Raw genomic sequence first — 16,421 nt, forward strand, 5'->3', positions numbered from 1 at the left:
GCGAGATTTTTTCCAATTACTTTTTTTCAAACCCACAAGTTTACATTCACTACAATCAAACATACTATTTCTTATTGTGACATTTAAAAAAAAAACAAAAAAAAACGTGATATCAGGGAGAAAAACCTGAATCTCATATAAAAATATAAATACGTCGGTGCCAAATGAACAAAATGAAAAGAGCTGAGGAAAATAACCGAAGCTGGCTCGAGAGTGCCATTATTCACAATGCAATAAGTCCGGCTTGAACATGGTTTAAAAGGCAACTATTAGTATTCCAAAAGCAACAAAAGAATCTAGAGAGCAAATGCATTCAGTGACAAAAACCATCGTCGCGTTTTGGAGGAAAAAAGGGGGAAGCTTACAAATGTGAGAACACCGACTTCATTATGAAACATGGGAGTGGCGACATTGTGTTATCGTGGTGCTTTGCCGCAGAGGGCGCAAATAGATAGCATCATGAGGAAACGCAGTGTAGAAATATTACAGCAACATATCAAGACATGAACCAGTCAGGTTTTATTTTTTTTGTTCTCGCACTGCTCTGAAGTCAATCCAAGAGAACAAACCTGACTTATTTACATCAGTTCTGTCTGACAAAAAAAAAGTGCTTTATTTAGTCAATTTGCACATCTTTCTACATTTTTTTTCCCGATTTTGCAAGTATTGTTCGTGACCAGTGTTGTACTGCTATTGAGCCTCTTTATCAACTCTAAACTTTGATTATTAGCGGATGAGTCATTGGCCACCAAAGAAATTAACACTAAGTGAAAAGTCTTCACAAAAAAAGGTGCTATTTAAAAGAAACTAAATTGTTTATGAGCAGACTGAGCTCCCACATCCACATTATCACGCCTCCCAACGGCTCCGTTAGGTTTGAAAAGTAACATCAGAAGCTCCGGGTCTCTCTCGAACGCCTTCGAAAACATCCAATGAAGTGTCGCCGTTATGAAAAGTCGTCATCTCTCACCGCCTCGTGAGATTCGGTTTCTGAATCTGCTTTGGATTTTGTTGGTTTGTGGCATTTCAAAATGCTCGAAGAACGTTTGTTTGTTTTTTGTTTTTTTTCCATCTGGAAAAGGAAAAATTGGGAAAATATTTGTGTTTACGGATGTTTATACCCATCATATTGTTTAAATGTTGTCCCTCTTTCCCTCCATTTGTGTCTCCTTCCTTTTTTTCCCCTTCTATTTTATTCCTTCATTTATTGTCTTTCCTCTATTTACCTCCTTTCTTTAATTTTTCTTTCTTTAGCTTTTCTCATTAGTCCATTTTTCCCCCCACTTGCTTTGTTTTGTTTGATATTTCTTTGTGACATTTGCACCTCTCTGCTTTTTTTTCTTTCCTTCTAAAACCTTTCCTGACTCCTTTATTCTGTCATTCCTCCTTTATGTTCTTCTTTGCACATATTCTCAGCTCTGCTTTTTTTTTTTTTTTTTTTTGCAGGCTCCATATTTTAAAGCCTTTCCACTGCAGGTCGTAGTTTGAGTGTGGAGTCTCTCCATAAAAAATGTAGAAACCTTTAGGTTCGGTAACAAGTCGGCTGCCGTGTACAAATCAATACTGAGACGAGTAAGGTTTACGTGGGATTTGATGTTGAATTTATGAATGTTTACAAACATAACTTACTCTATCGTCAATTCTGCATTTTGATTATGTACTTTAACACGATCTGAAACTAAATTTTAAAGCTTAATCTTTTCTGTTCCCTCTTATTGTGCCCACATATGTTCCCTAATCTAAATCAAGAGACAAGTTTCACTTTCGATTGTTTTATTTGCTTTTGTTTTTTTTTTTTAACTAAAGTTTTTTGAGGAATTGAGAAGTTGTGTTGCGTTTCATTGTACTGCTAAGATGAGCAAAAAGTTTTAAAAATGCAATTAAGAATGTGAACTAATGCGCTCCTCAAAGCTGCTAGAGGTAGGATGCCTCTGCTGTGGCCTGAGAAGGTCTTTTAGCACAGCACAAAATGAAAGAAACGGAGCAATAGACTACACATGGTCGGCAAACTCGGAACAGCAGTAAGACAAACAAACAAGATGAACAGTCTCTCATTGTTCGAGCCCTGCTGTTTGAAATAATTGCAGCCCACTCTGGATTGAGTGGAACGTCAGTCTGGACTGTGAACCTAATGTCGTTTCCTCTTTATCCGCAGAAAAAGCCCCTTTCAGCCATTATAAAGGAAGTGTGTGAGGGGTAAGTGTGCGGCATGCATTGGAAAGTGCTTATTCTTCATTATACATTTTTGAAATGCTATTAGGTTCAAGATTTCCTTTACTTTTTTTTAAATATCGGCTAAAGCGTTCATGTTTTTATTTCATTTGTTTCCAGATGGTCTTTGGGGAGCCATGAAACCTATGCTCTGCAGATTGCCGATGCAACAAATTTCTACATCACAGAAAAGGTTTGGTTGTCAGATTTTTATATATATTTTTTTCACTATAGCCTCCATCTGGGACGAAAGAGAAGCTATGAGCGCATGCTAATTTGTGCTTGCATGTTGGAAATCTTCCACAGAATCGCAATGACATCAAAAATGGCTCCATCCTGCGTCTAACCACTTCTCCCGTAAGTTTTGACTTCTCTAAACAACATTTAATAAAAAGAAAAGAAAGCTAAACAACATGAATGTTTGTCTTTTGTCTTCTAGTACCAGACGGCCCTCCAGCTTCATGAACGGATCCAGTCGTCCAGCATGGATGCAAAGCTGGAGTCGCTGAAAGACCTGGCCAACGCTTCCAGGGACATCACCTTCGCGCAGGAGTTCATCAACCTGGACGGCATCTCGCTGCTCACTCAGATGGTGGAAAGCGGCACTGAGTAAGTTGAACTGTTTGCTCGTCTTACGCGGTGTTTTCCTTTCTCTTGAGATGATTTTTCTCTCCTCTCATTTTTCCAAATGTGTTTTCATCTGAATTTGGGAAGAAGCCATTGACATTTATTTACGTTTCAAAATGAATACGCTCTAAGACTTTAAGGACGCCAACTCAAATTAAACCTCGGAGCAGTTTTTGCTTTTCTTGTTTTCAGTTATTGATTTATTTAAATCTGTGACACAGTAGTTCTCACTTATCAAGCAGATGAAAAACGGATTTTCTGTACAGTCATTTCATGTTGATATATATTTTAGAGAGAACTACAGCAGAAGAAATGCAGACTGATTAAAACTGGTGGTCTGCATGACCCAAATCATAAGCTGCACAAGTTGTCAGTGCAGTCGTCTACAGGTGTGTCCTCATAAAGTTAACATAGAACTGAATTTAAGGAAGAAAACCTGGCCCTCCAGAGCTATTAGAGTGCAGAGATTATTTTTGGACAATAGCTGTCAATGTGTCATGGATGTATTTGTTTCTGCCACTTGTGTGACCTGGCCAATATTCACTCACCTCAGCATGCCAGATGCTTGAGCTTCACTTCTTGGTCACACTCATAGGGCACTGAAACGCTGTAATCAGACGTTTAGTTGACCCTTAAACATAAAAAGCCCTCCAAATAATTAGATAGGAATTGTGACTGCACAGCAAAAGCAACATACTCAATCCTCTAAATTCAGCTCAGCAAACAAAATCACCTTTATTTCCTATGTAGCAGATGTTTTTCAGTACACCAGCATACATGGCAAGGTAAGGTGTCACCCAGGTGTGAAAACAGGAAGTGTAGAGAAAAGGTCCTGTGAGTTTAATGGATGCTACAAGTTTTGAGATCTTTGAAGATTTGTGTTAAGCGGAGGACGGGTGTCTCTTTAAACCATCAAGGGTGAAGATTAATGTTCATTAGTTTCCTAAGGTGAAATCCATCAGTATTTTATGCTTGATGCAGTTTTTATTATCCAACTCTTTGGTCTGCAAAGAGAAAGTTGATGAAATCGAGAACATCACACAATGTCAAACACGTCCTTAATATAGTGCTGTGAAAATCTAAACCTGCTGTGGAGAAGAAGAAAAACACGCCGTCAGGTCCTGTCACACTCTACGCACTGAATGTTTCCAAGCAGTTTGTGCCGGTTTTTAAAACGATAGTGCTATGTAGTTTTTGTTTTGCAGGTTCAAATTGTGGCCAGAGAGCTAAACGTCTTCCTTTCTGCTGAAACGCCGTAATGCTCTCCCATTTCTGCCCACTGGCCTGTTTGGTTACATGGAAAATCACTCCTTAATTTAAAATTCTGAAGTTCAAAATGAGCAAATACTTGCCTCTTATTTAGTGTTACTGTCCATTTCTTTTACAGCATCACACTTGTTAGCTCTGCTCATGCTCCGGGCTCTTTGATTGCATATACTTTTTATGTAAATGACTGCTTTAGTTATTCGGCTGGAGAGAGCTTGAGATAAATGTGTGTGTGTGTGGGTAAAGGAGAAGATGCAGAGCGAGTGCTTCTGCTGCACTTTCATATCAACAAAAGGAGCTTATTAGACCCAGAAATGTAGATGGATATCAGAAACAAACATTCGCACACTCATTAGTGCGCCTGGCAGCCAACTTGGCGAACTGTAATTATTCAAGAGGCGCAATGCTTGAGGCTCCTGAGGGCAGAGCCGCTGTTTGATCTGATGCCTCTCCCAAAAGCCCTGCATTCATGTGGAAATCAGCCGGCGGGATGCTGCTGCTGTCCACCAGAGCTGTGTTACGTACAAGCAGATGTCGCCCTCTACTGACAAAACGTGGCGTAGCAAGTTATGTTTTTCTTTTTTTTCCTTTTTTAGATTAGAACAAAAAGAAAAAAGAGCATACCTCATTTATTTCATTTCATCTGTGTACAATGACAGCATCTTCTGCTGAATAGCTAGAGGCCCGAGTTTGCTGGCTAGTCAGAGCAACATCAGTGCATTTTATGTCATCCCATCTCCGACTTTATTGCACGACTGACTTCTTTTATTTACTTAAGGATAACTGTTAAAATGATTTAAGCTGCTATCAGCTAAGAATATGCGCAGCAACTCCAAGAATAATTGTAAACTTGAACAGCAGATGTAATTCTTTATTAAACATACTTTGTTTTGTTTTGTTTTTTGGCACAATTTTAGTTGTAGTCATTCTGAAAACGTTTGCTGGTATCAAGAGGATTCCTGACAAAATCCACAGACTTCTAAGCACTCTGCAAATGTAGATGCAGTGAAACTCTTGAATTACTTGAATAAAATGAACTGGTTTACGTCAAAGAAATGACGTGAAAATACACTTAATAGCACAGTTAAGTGTATTAATATGGGCAATTTAAATAGCAGAAATTTATCAACCTTCATGAAGCTGTTCTTTTTCATTGTTGGCTTATTATATTCTGCACTTCAGTCATCTTTCAAAACAGAAACAATCTGTTAAAAGGTTTGAAAACAAAAGGTTTTCAAAACTTTCGTGTCCTTAGATTTGAAAACCTGGGTTGAAACCTCCAAACATGTGCTTTGTCATCGTGGGCAAATACCCCAATTCTTGCCTCCTCTGATTTAAAATGTCTTTCTAAGTCATTTAGCTTGAGTTTGTTCCTCATACCTTAAAGAAATCTGCAATGACTTATCTTCGCCATTCTCGGTTTGTGAAATGTTTCAAAGTTGTATGTTTTGAGATCGTTCCAACCTGGAAACAGAATCATCCGTATGAGTCATTAATAACCCAAAAATAAAATAAAAATGTTCACTCAAAATGAGTCAATGTAAACTTCCAAAGGGAACCTCATGCCTGTTCACAGGTAAATCTATTTTTGTCGTCTTTCCCATTTTTTAAGGCGTATTTGCAGCACAATGTGGCTTTTAGGCTTGCTTCGAAAAAAAAAAAAATAGTTTGTCGCTTACTGCATTTTCATCTGATTTTGCTTTGCATGCTTTCAATATCCCAGCAGATTCACAGAACAACGATGTGCTTACGTATTAAAATTTGGATTGAAACACTTTGAGGTTAGCTTCATAAGAATTGTCACCTGTTTTGTGCCAGCTCTAGGTTTTCTTATGTTGTTTCCCCTCTGTGACACCAAAGTTTCTCAAATCTTTGCAGGCGCTATCAGAAACTTCAGAAGATTATGAAGCCATGGTAAGCCCCCCTCCCTTTCCCGCTCCGTCTTTCGGTCGGGTAATAACACCGCTGGCTCTCTTCTCTTCCTAACCTCGCTGCTCGAGTCTGCATGATTAAGACTCTGGCCTCGAGGGGAATTTTAACACAGGCTTCCCCTTTAAAAAAAAAAAAAAATTGCTTAATTTTATTTCCTGCATGTGGTTTGGGCAGCCAGTGACAAAAAATGTTCACGAAAAACCCAAAAGAAAACCAAGATTCCCTTTTTTTTTTGTTTTTTTCCTATTTTTGCCTAAAATTTTACCACTTTTACCCAAATTGTGGTTCAGCTGTTTGGTCTTCACCCGAATTATATCTTGGTTCTCTTCAGGTTGAGGGTGTAGTCCATGCGCTCCCATCGTTCAGCCTCTTTTTGACCTTGATGTTCTTAGTCCAAAGCTTTTATCATCACAGGACCCTCCTCCATCTTTCTACGAGGACTGCCTCTTTATTTGCCTCAAGTAGTCTTTAGTTTCATTATTTCCACCATTTCTTATTTCTCTATACATTTTTTTGTATAAGAAAAAGCTGTTTCGATTTTTTTCTGGGTGTGAGTTACTAATTTTCCGTGAAACTGTTTTCCAATCCTCTGCTGTGCAGCAGAACTTACTAACCCACTACGTTTACTTTTTAGAGTAGAAGCGCTTATGACGTCATTGACTGTCGTTTTAAATCTCCAAAACAGCAGAACAGGTTTTATTGCCCATAAGGCCTAATGGTCAGTGTTGATAAAAAACAGAGACTCGAAACAGATCGCTCCGTAATTTAACTACTGAGTTAATGATCCTGACCTGACAAGTGACCACTGAAGATGGACACCAGCCACCTGCGACCCTGCAAGGATAAGCTATAGTCAGTGGCTGGATGGACAATTTAAATTAACCTTTGATGATGTTTCACTTTGAGATCGGTGTTCTTTGTTTTACTTCTCGTTAATAAAACCAGTAACCATAAGAAGGTTAAGCCAGGTACAAACAGCAGAGGTCAGCATTGCTTCACTTTTGGTGAAACCAAATCATTTTTACAATGTTGAACCTTTTACTACAATTTTATTATTATTTTTTTTTTTTTACTTTGAGAAAAGTAATAACAAATCCCTGGTTATTTAATTAGGTCGCTCCTGCGGGTTCACGATAATCAGTTATCTAATAACTTCTTGCTTTGGCTTCCTGCCGCGCTCTCAACCTCATCTACTTAATTTATTTCTGCTTTATTTGTGTAACTGCATCTGTCCTGTTAAAGCAGCACCCTCCGGTCCTGAATGAACTCCATCCAGCTCCTGCCGACCTTCTGACAGCCCTGCTGTTTGCTGGCAGCCATTCTGTCTGTGCTTGAGCTCAAAACCTCTTTCCCATGTCTCCTGCTACGCTCGTTTCTACTTCTCTGTCTTCAGCAAGCCATTTTGCAGCCTGGAGTTCTTTTTTTTTTTTTCAGGTCGCGCTCTGCTTCATCTCCGCCACCTTTCTGTCTCTCTCGCTCGCTCGCTCGCTCGCTCGCTCTCTCTCTGCTGACCGCTTGCTTCTCGTTGCTTCCCGAGGCGTCTGGGCTTTGGGTCGAAATGCTGCTCTTTGCCCACTGGTGGAGAGAAGTTTTCCATTGTTTGTGTTTGTTTTTTATCCCGTAGTTTCGGTGACCTGCTGTCCTTTACTCTGACGGCCTTTGTGGAGTTGATGGACCATGGGATTGTCTCCTGGGATACGTTTTCTGTGGCCTTTATCAAAAAGGTCAGCCAGGAAAATGCCACATTAGCCAGGCTCTACATTTATTGGGAGCCCGTGATTCTCTAGATGGATAGATAGATAGATAGATAGATAGATAGATAGATAGATAGATAGATAGATAGATAGATAGATAGATAGATAGATAGATAGATAGATAGATATTTCATGAGGAATACCTTTTTCACAGTTTGTCAGATTACAACAACCTTGAATGTATTACAACGAACTGTTTTTTTTTTTGTTGTTGTTTTTTATACATAGTTTTTCCAAGATGTTTTACAGCAAAACTCTTAGCCTCTTTGCTTTCACTTCACAACAATGAACTACTCTGGTAGTGTATGACATAAAATGCCACCAAAAACATAATGTAGAAAAATGACAAAATGTAGAAAGAATTCAGGACATCTAAATACTTCCTTCTACCACGGTAGATCAGAAAAAGTTAAAAGTAGACTGACTCCTTTGCATTGTTTTAAAAAAAAAAAAAAAACCTGTGTTCTCTGACGATTTAAAGATTGCCAGCTTTGTGAACAAGACCGCCATGGACACAGCAGTGCTGCAGCGTTCCCTGGCCATCCTGGAGTCCATGGTGCTCAACAGTCAAGATCTTTACCACAAGGTGGCGCAAGAGATCACGATTGGGCAGCTCATCCCACACCTTCAGGGGTATGAAATGGAACAGTTTTTTTTTTTGTTAATAACCCAGTTTTCATGAATCACTTTTAAATAAATCACACGTTTCCATTGATTCCAGGACTGATCAAGACATCCAGACCTACACCATCGCCGTTATCAACGCTCTGTTCCTTAAAGCTCCGGAGGAGAAGAGACAGGTGAGGCTTCCAGCTGCGTCACCGGCAGTTTTGTGATGCAGCGGTGAAACGAACAAATGTGTGACTTTGTGTGCGTTTTGGTTTGCTCTGTGTTCGACGACGAGAACGTCTGTCTTTCCCTTCGTCTTTGCCAAAGTGATGTTCATTCTCTCATCTCTCCCTCTCACCTGTAGCCAATTACACGCTCCCCGCGTCAGCACCACAGGGCCCGGCGATGCACTTTTCACATTAATTATGAATGACGCTAACTCGAGGGCCCGTCTCGTGTTCAGCGCTCGGAGCTGAAGAAACGTTAGGCAGTAAAAAGGGACGCATACAGATTCTAGAGTTGCAGTAAAGCCTTTTTTTTTGTTTTTTTGTTGTGTGCTTGGTTTGCAGAAACTTTCTTTTTTCTGGGTCATGAGGCTATAAAAATATGTGTCCACGTCTATATATATATTTTTGCAGACGGGCAGTTCTCTTGTTGCTTATTTTAAGAGTGTGAGCGTCAAGTAGCATCTATTTGATTCTTGGTGGTGTATGTGTGCGCACAAAAGGACCTCAACCATCAGTGAAACTATTATTATGGACTCCAGCCCTCCTTCCTCCAATCCCCAGCAGAACCACAAGCTGCACCACTGACATAAATTATTTATTTATTTATTTTTTTTTTTTTTTAAACTTCCCGCCACATTCACTCACTCACCCTCTCTGTCTCTGTTTCTGACCTTGCTTCCTCACTGCACACGACATGGTAGTTTGATGAGAACATTGTGGACATCCTAAATTGTCCCCTGACAGTAAGTGCACCCTTGATTAGCACACTTCGTAGTTTGCATTGTAGAAGAACATCTGCTAGCGCATCTACTATCCCCTTTAAGTTTCTGTCTTGAGCTTCTTTTTCTTATTGTTTTGCAGCCTGTCACTGCGTAAAACTGCCATGAAGTCTTTATTCTTTTCATTTTTGCATAGAAAATTTTAAGATCAGAGGTTTGCCTTGATATGGTGTCTCACTTTTATCACTCCCCACTTTCTCCTTTCTCTCTTCTTGTGTTCTTTTTCTCTATTCCTTTTGTTCCCTCTGTTTTTTTTCTTGTCTAAATCCACAGGAGATGGCCCACATTCTGGCTCAGAAGCAGCTACGCTCCATCATTCTCACTGTAAGTTTTTCTGAAACTCTGCAGTTTATTCCCAGTGTTTTCAGTTGATTTTTTCCCATCGTCTTCTTTTTTGTTCACCCCCGAAATTCAGACTTTTTCTCACTTCGTCGTCATAAAACTTTCCACCTTTTTATATATTCTATTGATTAAAACTCTTTTTCCATCTTGACGTCCTCATGCAGAATGTAATCCGGAGCCCCACGCCCATTAATGATGAGATGGCGCATCAGCTGTATGTGCTGCAGGTGCTCAACTTCAACCTGCTCGAGGACCGCATGATGACCAAGATGGATCCTCAGGACCAGGTTCGGATCATCTCTCCCCCAACCCCAAAAAAAACCCCTTTAAATTAAGATAATTGAAACGTTTAAGTATTTTTGTTTCAAAAATATATTCATTTTGAGTTGAACACCATAAAAAAGAAAAAAAAAATTCTCCTGACACTTTAGCGTTGCATTGTGTTCAGACATATCCAGCACGATGCTTCTAAAAAAAGGTTTTTAATGGATGATGTTATTTAGTTCATCTCACACTTGGCAGAAGAAACAATATTTTTGCAGCTAATTAACCAGAGTAGTGTTGTGCAACGGCTTCCAAAAATAAAATCCGTTAAACTTCTTCACCTCTGGTGATGGATTGGCATACATTTGTTGCCAGTTTTTCCCAGCACAGGGATTTTGTTCTGTATTTATTATCGATTGCAAATTAAATAAAATGCCTTTATTCATAGTGACATGTTTGTTTTTATTGATTAGACATCAATCCACTTTCCTGGCCCTTTAACAGCAGCAAACTCTTGTCTTGTCCAACTGGACTGCAGCGTGTGGGATTATTAGAGGACAAGCACCCACCTCCGTCGGTCATTATGTAATCAAGCTGCCAAAATAGGTACAATAATTACCTTTTACATTAAGAAAAACGGCCTCACATTCGACCTCAGATATCAAGAAATCATGATGGTACTAACAATTAATATTGATTTGGCCTCTTAATAAAGCAGTGTGTGAAAATGGTTGTTGGCCCTCTTAATTTCATAAACTGCCAGACAGCTCAGATGAGTCAGCAGGATTCTTACCTTATGAAGCTCTGAATGGAATAACGTGGCCTCTGGTTCTTGAGCTGCACTTTAATATGCCCCCCTCTGCGTGTTCAGGCTCAGAGGGACATCATCTTTGAGCTTCGAAGGATTGCCTTCGATGTGGAGAGCGAGCCCAACAACGGAGGCAGCATCGAAAAGCGCAAATCCATGTACACCAGAGACTACAAAAAGCTTGGCTTCATTGTAAGTTAGACGTGTGTGTGTGTGCGTGTGTGAGGTCTTTTTTTCTTTTTCTTTTTTTTAGAGCTGTAGCAGAATAACTTAAGCTAAAACTACCTTTGCTTGACATGAGCCTGGAGCATTTGGGGGGGGAGGGGGGGCGACCTCTATGCTTTTGCACTCATGTGCTCAGTAAAAATGAGGTCAACTTGACTGCCTCGTTCCTCTGCCTTACAGCTTTTATGCTTCCATTCAGACACATACACTTAGACGCAATAATAACGGTCCTCCACTCATGTACTACAACTCCATTGTATCAGTTTTTACTGAAGTAACTTTTTCAAGATGAAAAGTAATTTTAAGAGTGCATTTTTACTGCACCATACTTTTAACTTTGACTCAAACTATATATATATATATATATATATATATATATATATATATATATATATATATATATATATATAAATATATATATATATATATATATATATATATATATATATATATATATATATATATAGTGAAAACCAAACCTGATTCAAACGATACTTCTAAAAAAGTATCGTTTACTTTTTTAGAAGTAAGCGACATATATATGTTGCTTACTGTTATTGGTGTTATAAGTTTATTTTGAAAATATTTTTTTCAAATGTTCTTTCTCCCCCAGCAGCTGAAAACTGAACTAGTAACACTTTGCGCACTTTGTTTTTATTGATTCTTGGTTGGCTGGGCATAAAATGACAAAGGTTCACAATTAAGAGTCAGTTGTGTGTGTTGAGTGTCGCTCTGTATTCGTGTTTTCCTAGAATCATGTCAATCCAGCCGTGGATTTCACCCAGATTCCTCCAGGCATGCTGGCTCTCGATAACATGCTTTACTTTGCCAAACACCACCAGGATGCTTACATCAGGGTAAGTGCACGCACACACACACACACACACACACACACACACGCACACACACACACACGCACACACCCACACACACACACACACACAAAATGGAGTTGTGTTGATGCATCCTGTGGATCTAGCTGGGAATGGCTTTATTTATTTTTTTCTTTAGGTGTTTGGTCTTTTGTACTTCTATCAAACTTTTTTTTCCTCTCTCTTGGCCATTTATTTGTACCGTAATTTCTTTCTTCTTTTGAAAATGTCAAACCAATAAAATGACAATTAAATGTTGCTATAAAAAATGTTACACTTGCTCAGTAGAACTTAATTTCATAACCACCTTCTCCTTTGCAGAAAGTCTGACTTCTTTGAGAGTTTTATTATCATGCTAACATGGGAGCAACCCCAACACCCTAATAATTTTCCTATTAAATCTGTCACAGCCTGAATAAGCTGAGACCTTCATGCCAATTTACCATCACCCTAATGATACAAGTGTGGGCTTTTCATGCATTTGTCACTGTCAGCGTGACAAAAAAAGGCAGCATTGCACACTTATTCTCCTCCTCCATTGTTAAAGCGTTTCCGAAAAAGAAGTACTTACGTTCATGAACCTCAATGAATTTTTGGGGAATTTTCTATGTCAATCCAACAATAAAGTGGAAAGTGGAAGAAAAAAACTACATGATTTCCAAAATGTATCAGCAGTTTTTTTTTCTTTTCTGTACTTCAGCCTTCATTAGTTTGATGCACCTAAAAGAATTTTCAATTCAACCAGTTACCTCAGATTTATCTCAGCATAAATCCAGCGGTTCTGTAAAGACTACAGACATTTTTTTTTTTTCTGTATATTTCTTATATAAAATTCGAATTCATTTTCTTGTGGCATGTGTGACGAGGTTGGCTAAGTGAAGGGTCTGCCCTTTAAAATGACATGCTGACGGAAGGGAACAGGAGCGAGAGCAAATGGGTGAAACACTCTGGGTCAAAATGCCTTCAAATGTCATTTCACTTTAAGAAATTTCTTTCCCTTTTTCCACCATGTGGATTTTCCAGATCGTCCTAGAGAACAGCAGCAGGGAAGACAAGCACGAATGCCCGTTCGGCCGCAGCAGCATCGAGCTGACCAAGATGCTCTGCGAGATCCTGAAAGTCGGCGAACTTCGTAAGTCATCCTCGGCAAAAAAAAAAAAAAAAAAAACAGATGCCGTCACATGTTTGCACAAATTCCTCGTTACAAACGTTGGAACTCTCTGCATAATGTACCGGAGAGCAAAACAAAATCTCTTTGCCTATTTTCACTCCTCTTTACTTGTTTAAATGGGCAGCTTGTTCTCAGCTCTGCTCCAGACTGACCCCTGCTGCTCCCGGTGGGAACGGAGGAGGCAATTTTAGCTTCTGTTTTTAGGTTGACGTGCCCTTTTCCACAGCTCTTGTTTTTTGGGGGGTTTTTTTCCCAAGGAAATGTGCTGCAGGATCCATTTGATGATTCTCTAAAACATGTCCCTCATTTATTTTTAAATCATGAGTGAATTTTGGCTCTAAAGCACCTCTGAATATATAGAAGATGAGAGAACTGCACCAGTTGTTATAAATCTACCAGCCTTAAGAGAATCAGTGGCTGAACAGAGGAGCAGGATACATTTTGCATGTTTTCATGTGCTTTGCAAATGTATTTTTTCCTTTTTTGGTGTTTTTCTCTTTCAGTCATCTGAGATTCTTTTATTCTAATATTTCATTTATTTATGCATGCTATCCTTTGCGACAGAGCTCTTGTTAGTTTAAAAAAAAAAAAATCAGCTTCTTTTATCCATTCCATATTCGAAATGCCCCTGTGACTCTCTCTTCTTGCAGACTGAAATTTCTTTCCTTTAGTCTTAAATGATAATTCGAGAATTGCTTTGTCCTCATTCTTTCTGTGAAAATTATGCTTTAAGAAAGCCTTATTTTTTTAACGACTTTTCTGATTAAAACTAAAAACGCTGAGTGAGGTATATTCTTTTTGTGAAATGTAATGGGTATGTAACAGGTTATTGGCATTTTGTTTGAAAATCTGATTTTTTTTTTTTTCCCTCATATGCTGATAAAACCTCAGCAGAATCACTGCCCTGACCTTGACTTGCTGTTCTGAGGTTTCCCCTGGTGGCTGCGCTCTTTGCTGCGTCTGTTATTTGATGGGGTTGAGTCCATAAATATTAATTATAAGCTGCAGCGTGTTTTATAATTGTTCAACACAAACTGACAGTAGGTATAGGTACAGGAATAGGGAGGAACCCATGTTCTTCACACACTTATTTGTGTAAGTGCATCATTTGCTAAAAAAAAAAAAGATAAAATATGCACTTTGAGTGGTGTGAAGTATGCCATGTGAAACAAAAAATGTCATTGCAGTGAGACATAAAAGAGAATAAAGTGAGTTTGTTTTATTGGATGCCAAATCTTCAGCGTTTGATCCATTTCTGTCTGGTTTTGAGTTGATATTTTCACCGAACTGGACTATATGAGCCTGTCCTACATGCTCTCCATCATTTTCTTTGCCAAAAGTTGAACATGTTCACATTTTTTCTCGGTGCATTCACAGCGCTACCTGGTATTTACTTGGGTTTAATGGCATGAATTTGCATTCATCCTTAAAGTTAGTACTTTGAACATCCCTCTGTGCAATTACTGCTACAAATATACCAGTATTATATATCTGGAGACAGAAATATTTCATCCTTTACAAAATTGCTCATCTTGTGTGAATTTGGATGGATAGTGTCAAAGAAACATCACTTTTTTTTTTTCTTTTCCAAGTCTTGACTTTGTCTGAATCACTTTAACATCAGTATGTTTTGGCCCAAACCCTGTATCTCTGGCTGTGTGTTTGAGGTTGTCATTTTGTTGCATGGTGGGCCTCTAAAAGGATTGACCTTGGTTCCGACTTCACCAGGTTTCCCTGTAGGTACATTGTGTTCAGCATGAGCAAACACCCGATCCGTCCTGCAGCTCCTCCAGAGTTACCGATCATTTCGGCTGCTTGTCTGATAAACGTCCTTTCTTTGCCTGTTAGTTTAAATGGATCGCTACTCCTTTGATTTTTGGCGGATGGATTATAAACGGTGCTCTGTGAAATACCCAACACTTGGAACCCTGGTTCAGACTTATCCACACAGCTTCCTCCCTGATCCGTCTGCTGTGTTCCTTCATCTCCGTGATGCTCTTTGTTTGCTAATGCTCCCTAGCAAACCCTAAAGGCCTTCACAGAGCAGCTGGATTCATTCCGAGATCCTGTCACATATGCCTCCATTAAAACACATGGAGTCGAATGGGTGTAGCTTAGGCCAAGGGAGCAGGTGCTGAGGGAGCAACACCGGATCGCGCTGCTCCTGTGTGTGTTTCTCTGTGAATATGCAGCGTGTGTGTCGGTGCTTCAGTGTGCTCTTCCCAGAGGGAAGGTGACGAGGGGAACGAGTCCCAGCTCCACATTGAAACTGTCATCATTCGGTTGACCTTTCCGTGGGGAAACATAGAAACTCCTGACACTAATGAGGATGTTGGAGGCTGTGTCTGTCTCTCTGTAGTGTTTTATCAGTTTTGGTAGTGTCCTATTTAAGTCAGCACGCTTTCTATAGTAAGGCACAAGAATAACATTTCAAGAGAGTGACTTTTTTTTCTTTTTTTTTTGTAGCTATCGAAGACGGGAACAGTAGCATATTACTGTAATAAATTTTTTATTATGGTAGCTTCGTTTTTTTTGTATTCTGCTGCAGAAACAAACATCAAAACGTTTTTAATCGTCATCTTAGTCATTTGTTATCTAATCTCACTAAATTAAAGTGAAATGTCGATATTCTTCTATGAGCTAAGGTGAAGTTAGATTAACTGTTCAACTTATCACATAGATAAACAGTGGCAGAGTTTCTTAAAGACTTAATTTATGCACACAACAAAAAACCCTCTTGATTTTGTTAAAGTAAAAGTTTCTTATAAACAAACAAAATTCCAAACCCCAGATGCCATAAAAGTTGATTGGTGTTGCTTCCTTGAAGAAAGAGACAGCAGATGAATGTTGACGGTGCTGACGTCTTTCTGGCTCGCTTCTGAAATGTTCGTATTTGACTCTGCTGCTCACGCAGTCTGTTTTCATTCTCCCAAGAATCAAACTCTGTGGGATTCTGGATGAACCGGTGCTCTTATAGCTGTGTTTCTTCTCCTCTTGTCTCTTGATGCCTTTTTTTTTTCTCCTCGCTGGATTGTTGGTGTTTACTTTTTATTCCCACTTTCAGGGGTTCTAATTTCTTTTTAAGGAAATACAAAAATATGTTTCTTTAATGTTGATGAGCATTTAGGGCTGAAACGATTCCTCGAATGATTCGAGTACCTCGATTACTAAAATTCCTCGAGGAAAATTTACCTGCCTCGAAGCTTCGTTAATTTATGTTTTATTAGTTAGCGCACCGTGTTCCGGCTGGGACTTCATTTGCGTTGCCCGGAGCTCTCACTTCCGCCTCTGAGTTGTTGACAAAAGCTAAGTCTCAGCGGCATAAAGTCCAATC

At 39.2% G+C, this 16,421-nt stretch overlaps 1 protein-coding gene across 3 annotated transcripts in view; it reads left to right on the forward strand.

Annotated features, from left to right (window-relative positions):
- elmo1 (engulfment and cell motility 1 (ced-12 homolog, C. elegans)) overlaps nt 1–16,421 on the forward strand; it is a 98,784-nt gene that overhangs the window by 45,943 nt on the left and 36,420 nt on the right. For 2 of the 3 annotated variants that reach the window (XM_088010205.1, XM_088010206.1), the window contains exons 3-15: nt 2,156–2,196; nt 2,332–2,404; nt 2,518–2,568; nt 2,651–2,820; nt 5,983–6,018; nt 7,661–7,760; nt 8,272–8,423; nt 8,512–8,590; nt 9,679–9,729; nt 9,912–10,034; nt 10,883–11,011; nt 11,797–11,901; nt 12,940–13,048. In XM_088010205.1, the coding sequence (XP_087866331.1) occupies nt 2,156–2,196; nt 2,332–2,404; nt 2,518–2,568; nt 2,651–2,820; nt 5,983–6,018; nt 7,661–7,760; nt 8,272–8,423; nt 8,512–8,590; nt 9,679–9,729; nt 9,912–10,034; nt 10,883–11,011; nt 11,797–11,901; nt 12,940–13,048 (1,219 nt within the window). The remainder of the gene's footprint in view (nt 1–2,155; nt 2,197–2,331; nt 2,405–2,517; nt 2,569–2,650; nt 2,821–5,982; nt 6,019–7,660; nt 7,761–8,271; nt 8,424–8,511; nt 8,591–9,678; nt 9,730–9,911; nt 10,035–10,882; nt 11,012–11,796; nt 11,902–12,939; nt 13,049–16,421) is intronic. The other variant, XM_088010207.1, reaches the window with a different exon arrangement.

This window comes from Poecilia mexicana, unplaced genomic scaffold, assembly GCF_051168715.1.
Source record: "Poecilia mexicana isolate PSO_F unplaced genomic scaffold, ASM5116871v1 scaffold_11, whole genome shotgun sequence".
NCBI lineage: Eukaryota > Metazoa > Chordata > Actinopteri > Cyprinodontiformes > Poeciliidae > Poecilia > Poecilia mexicana.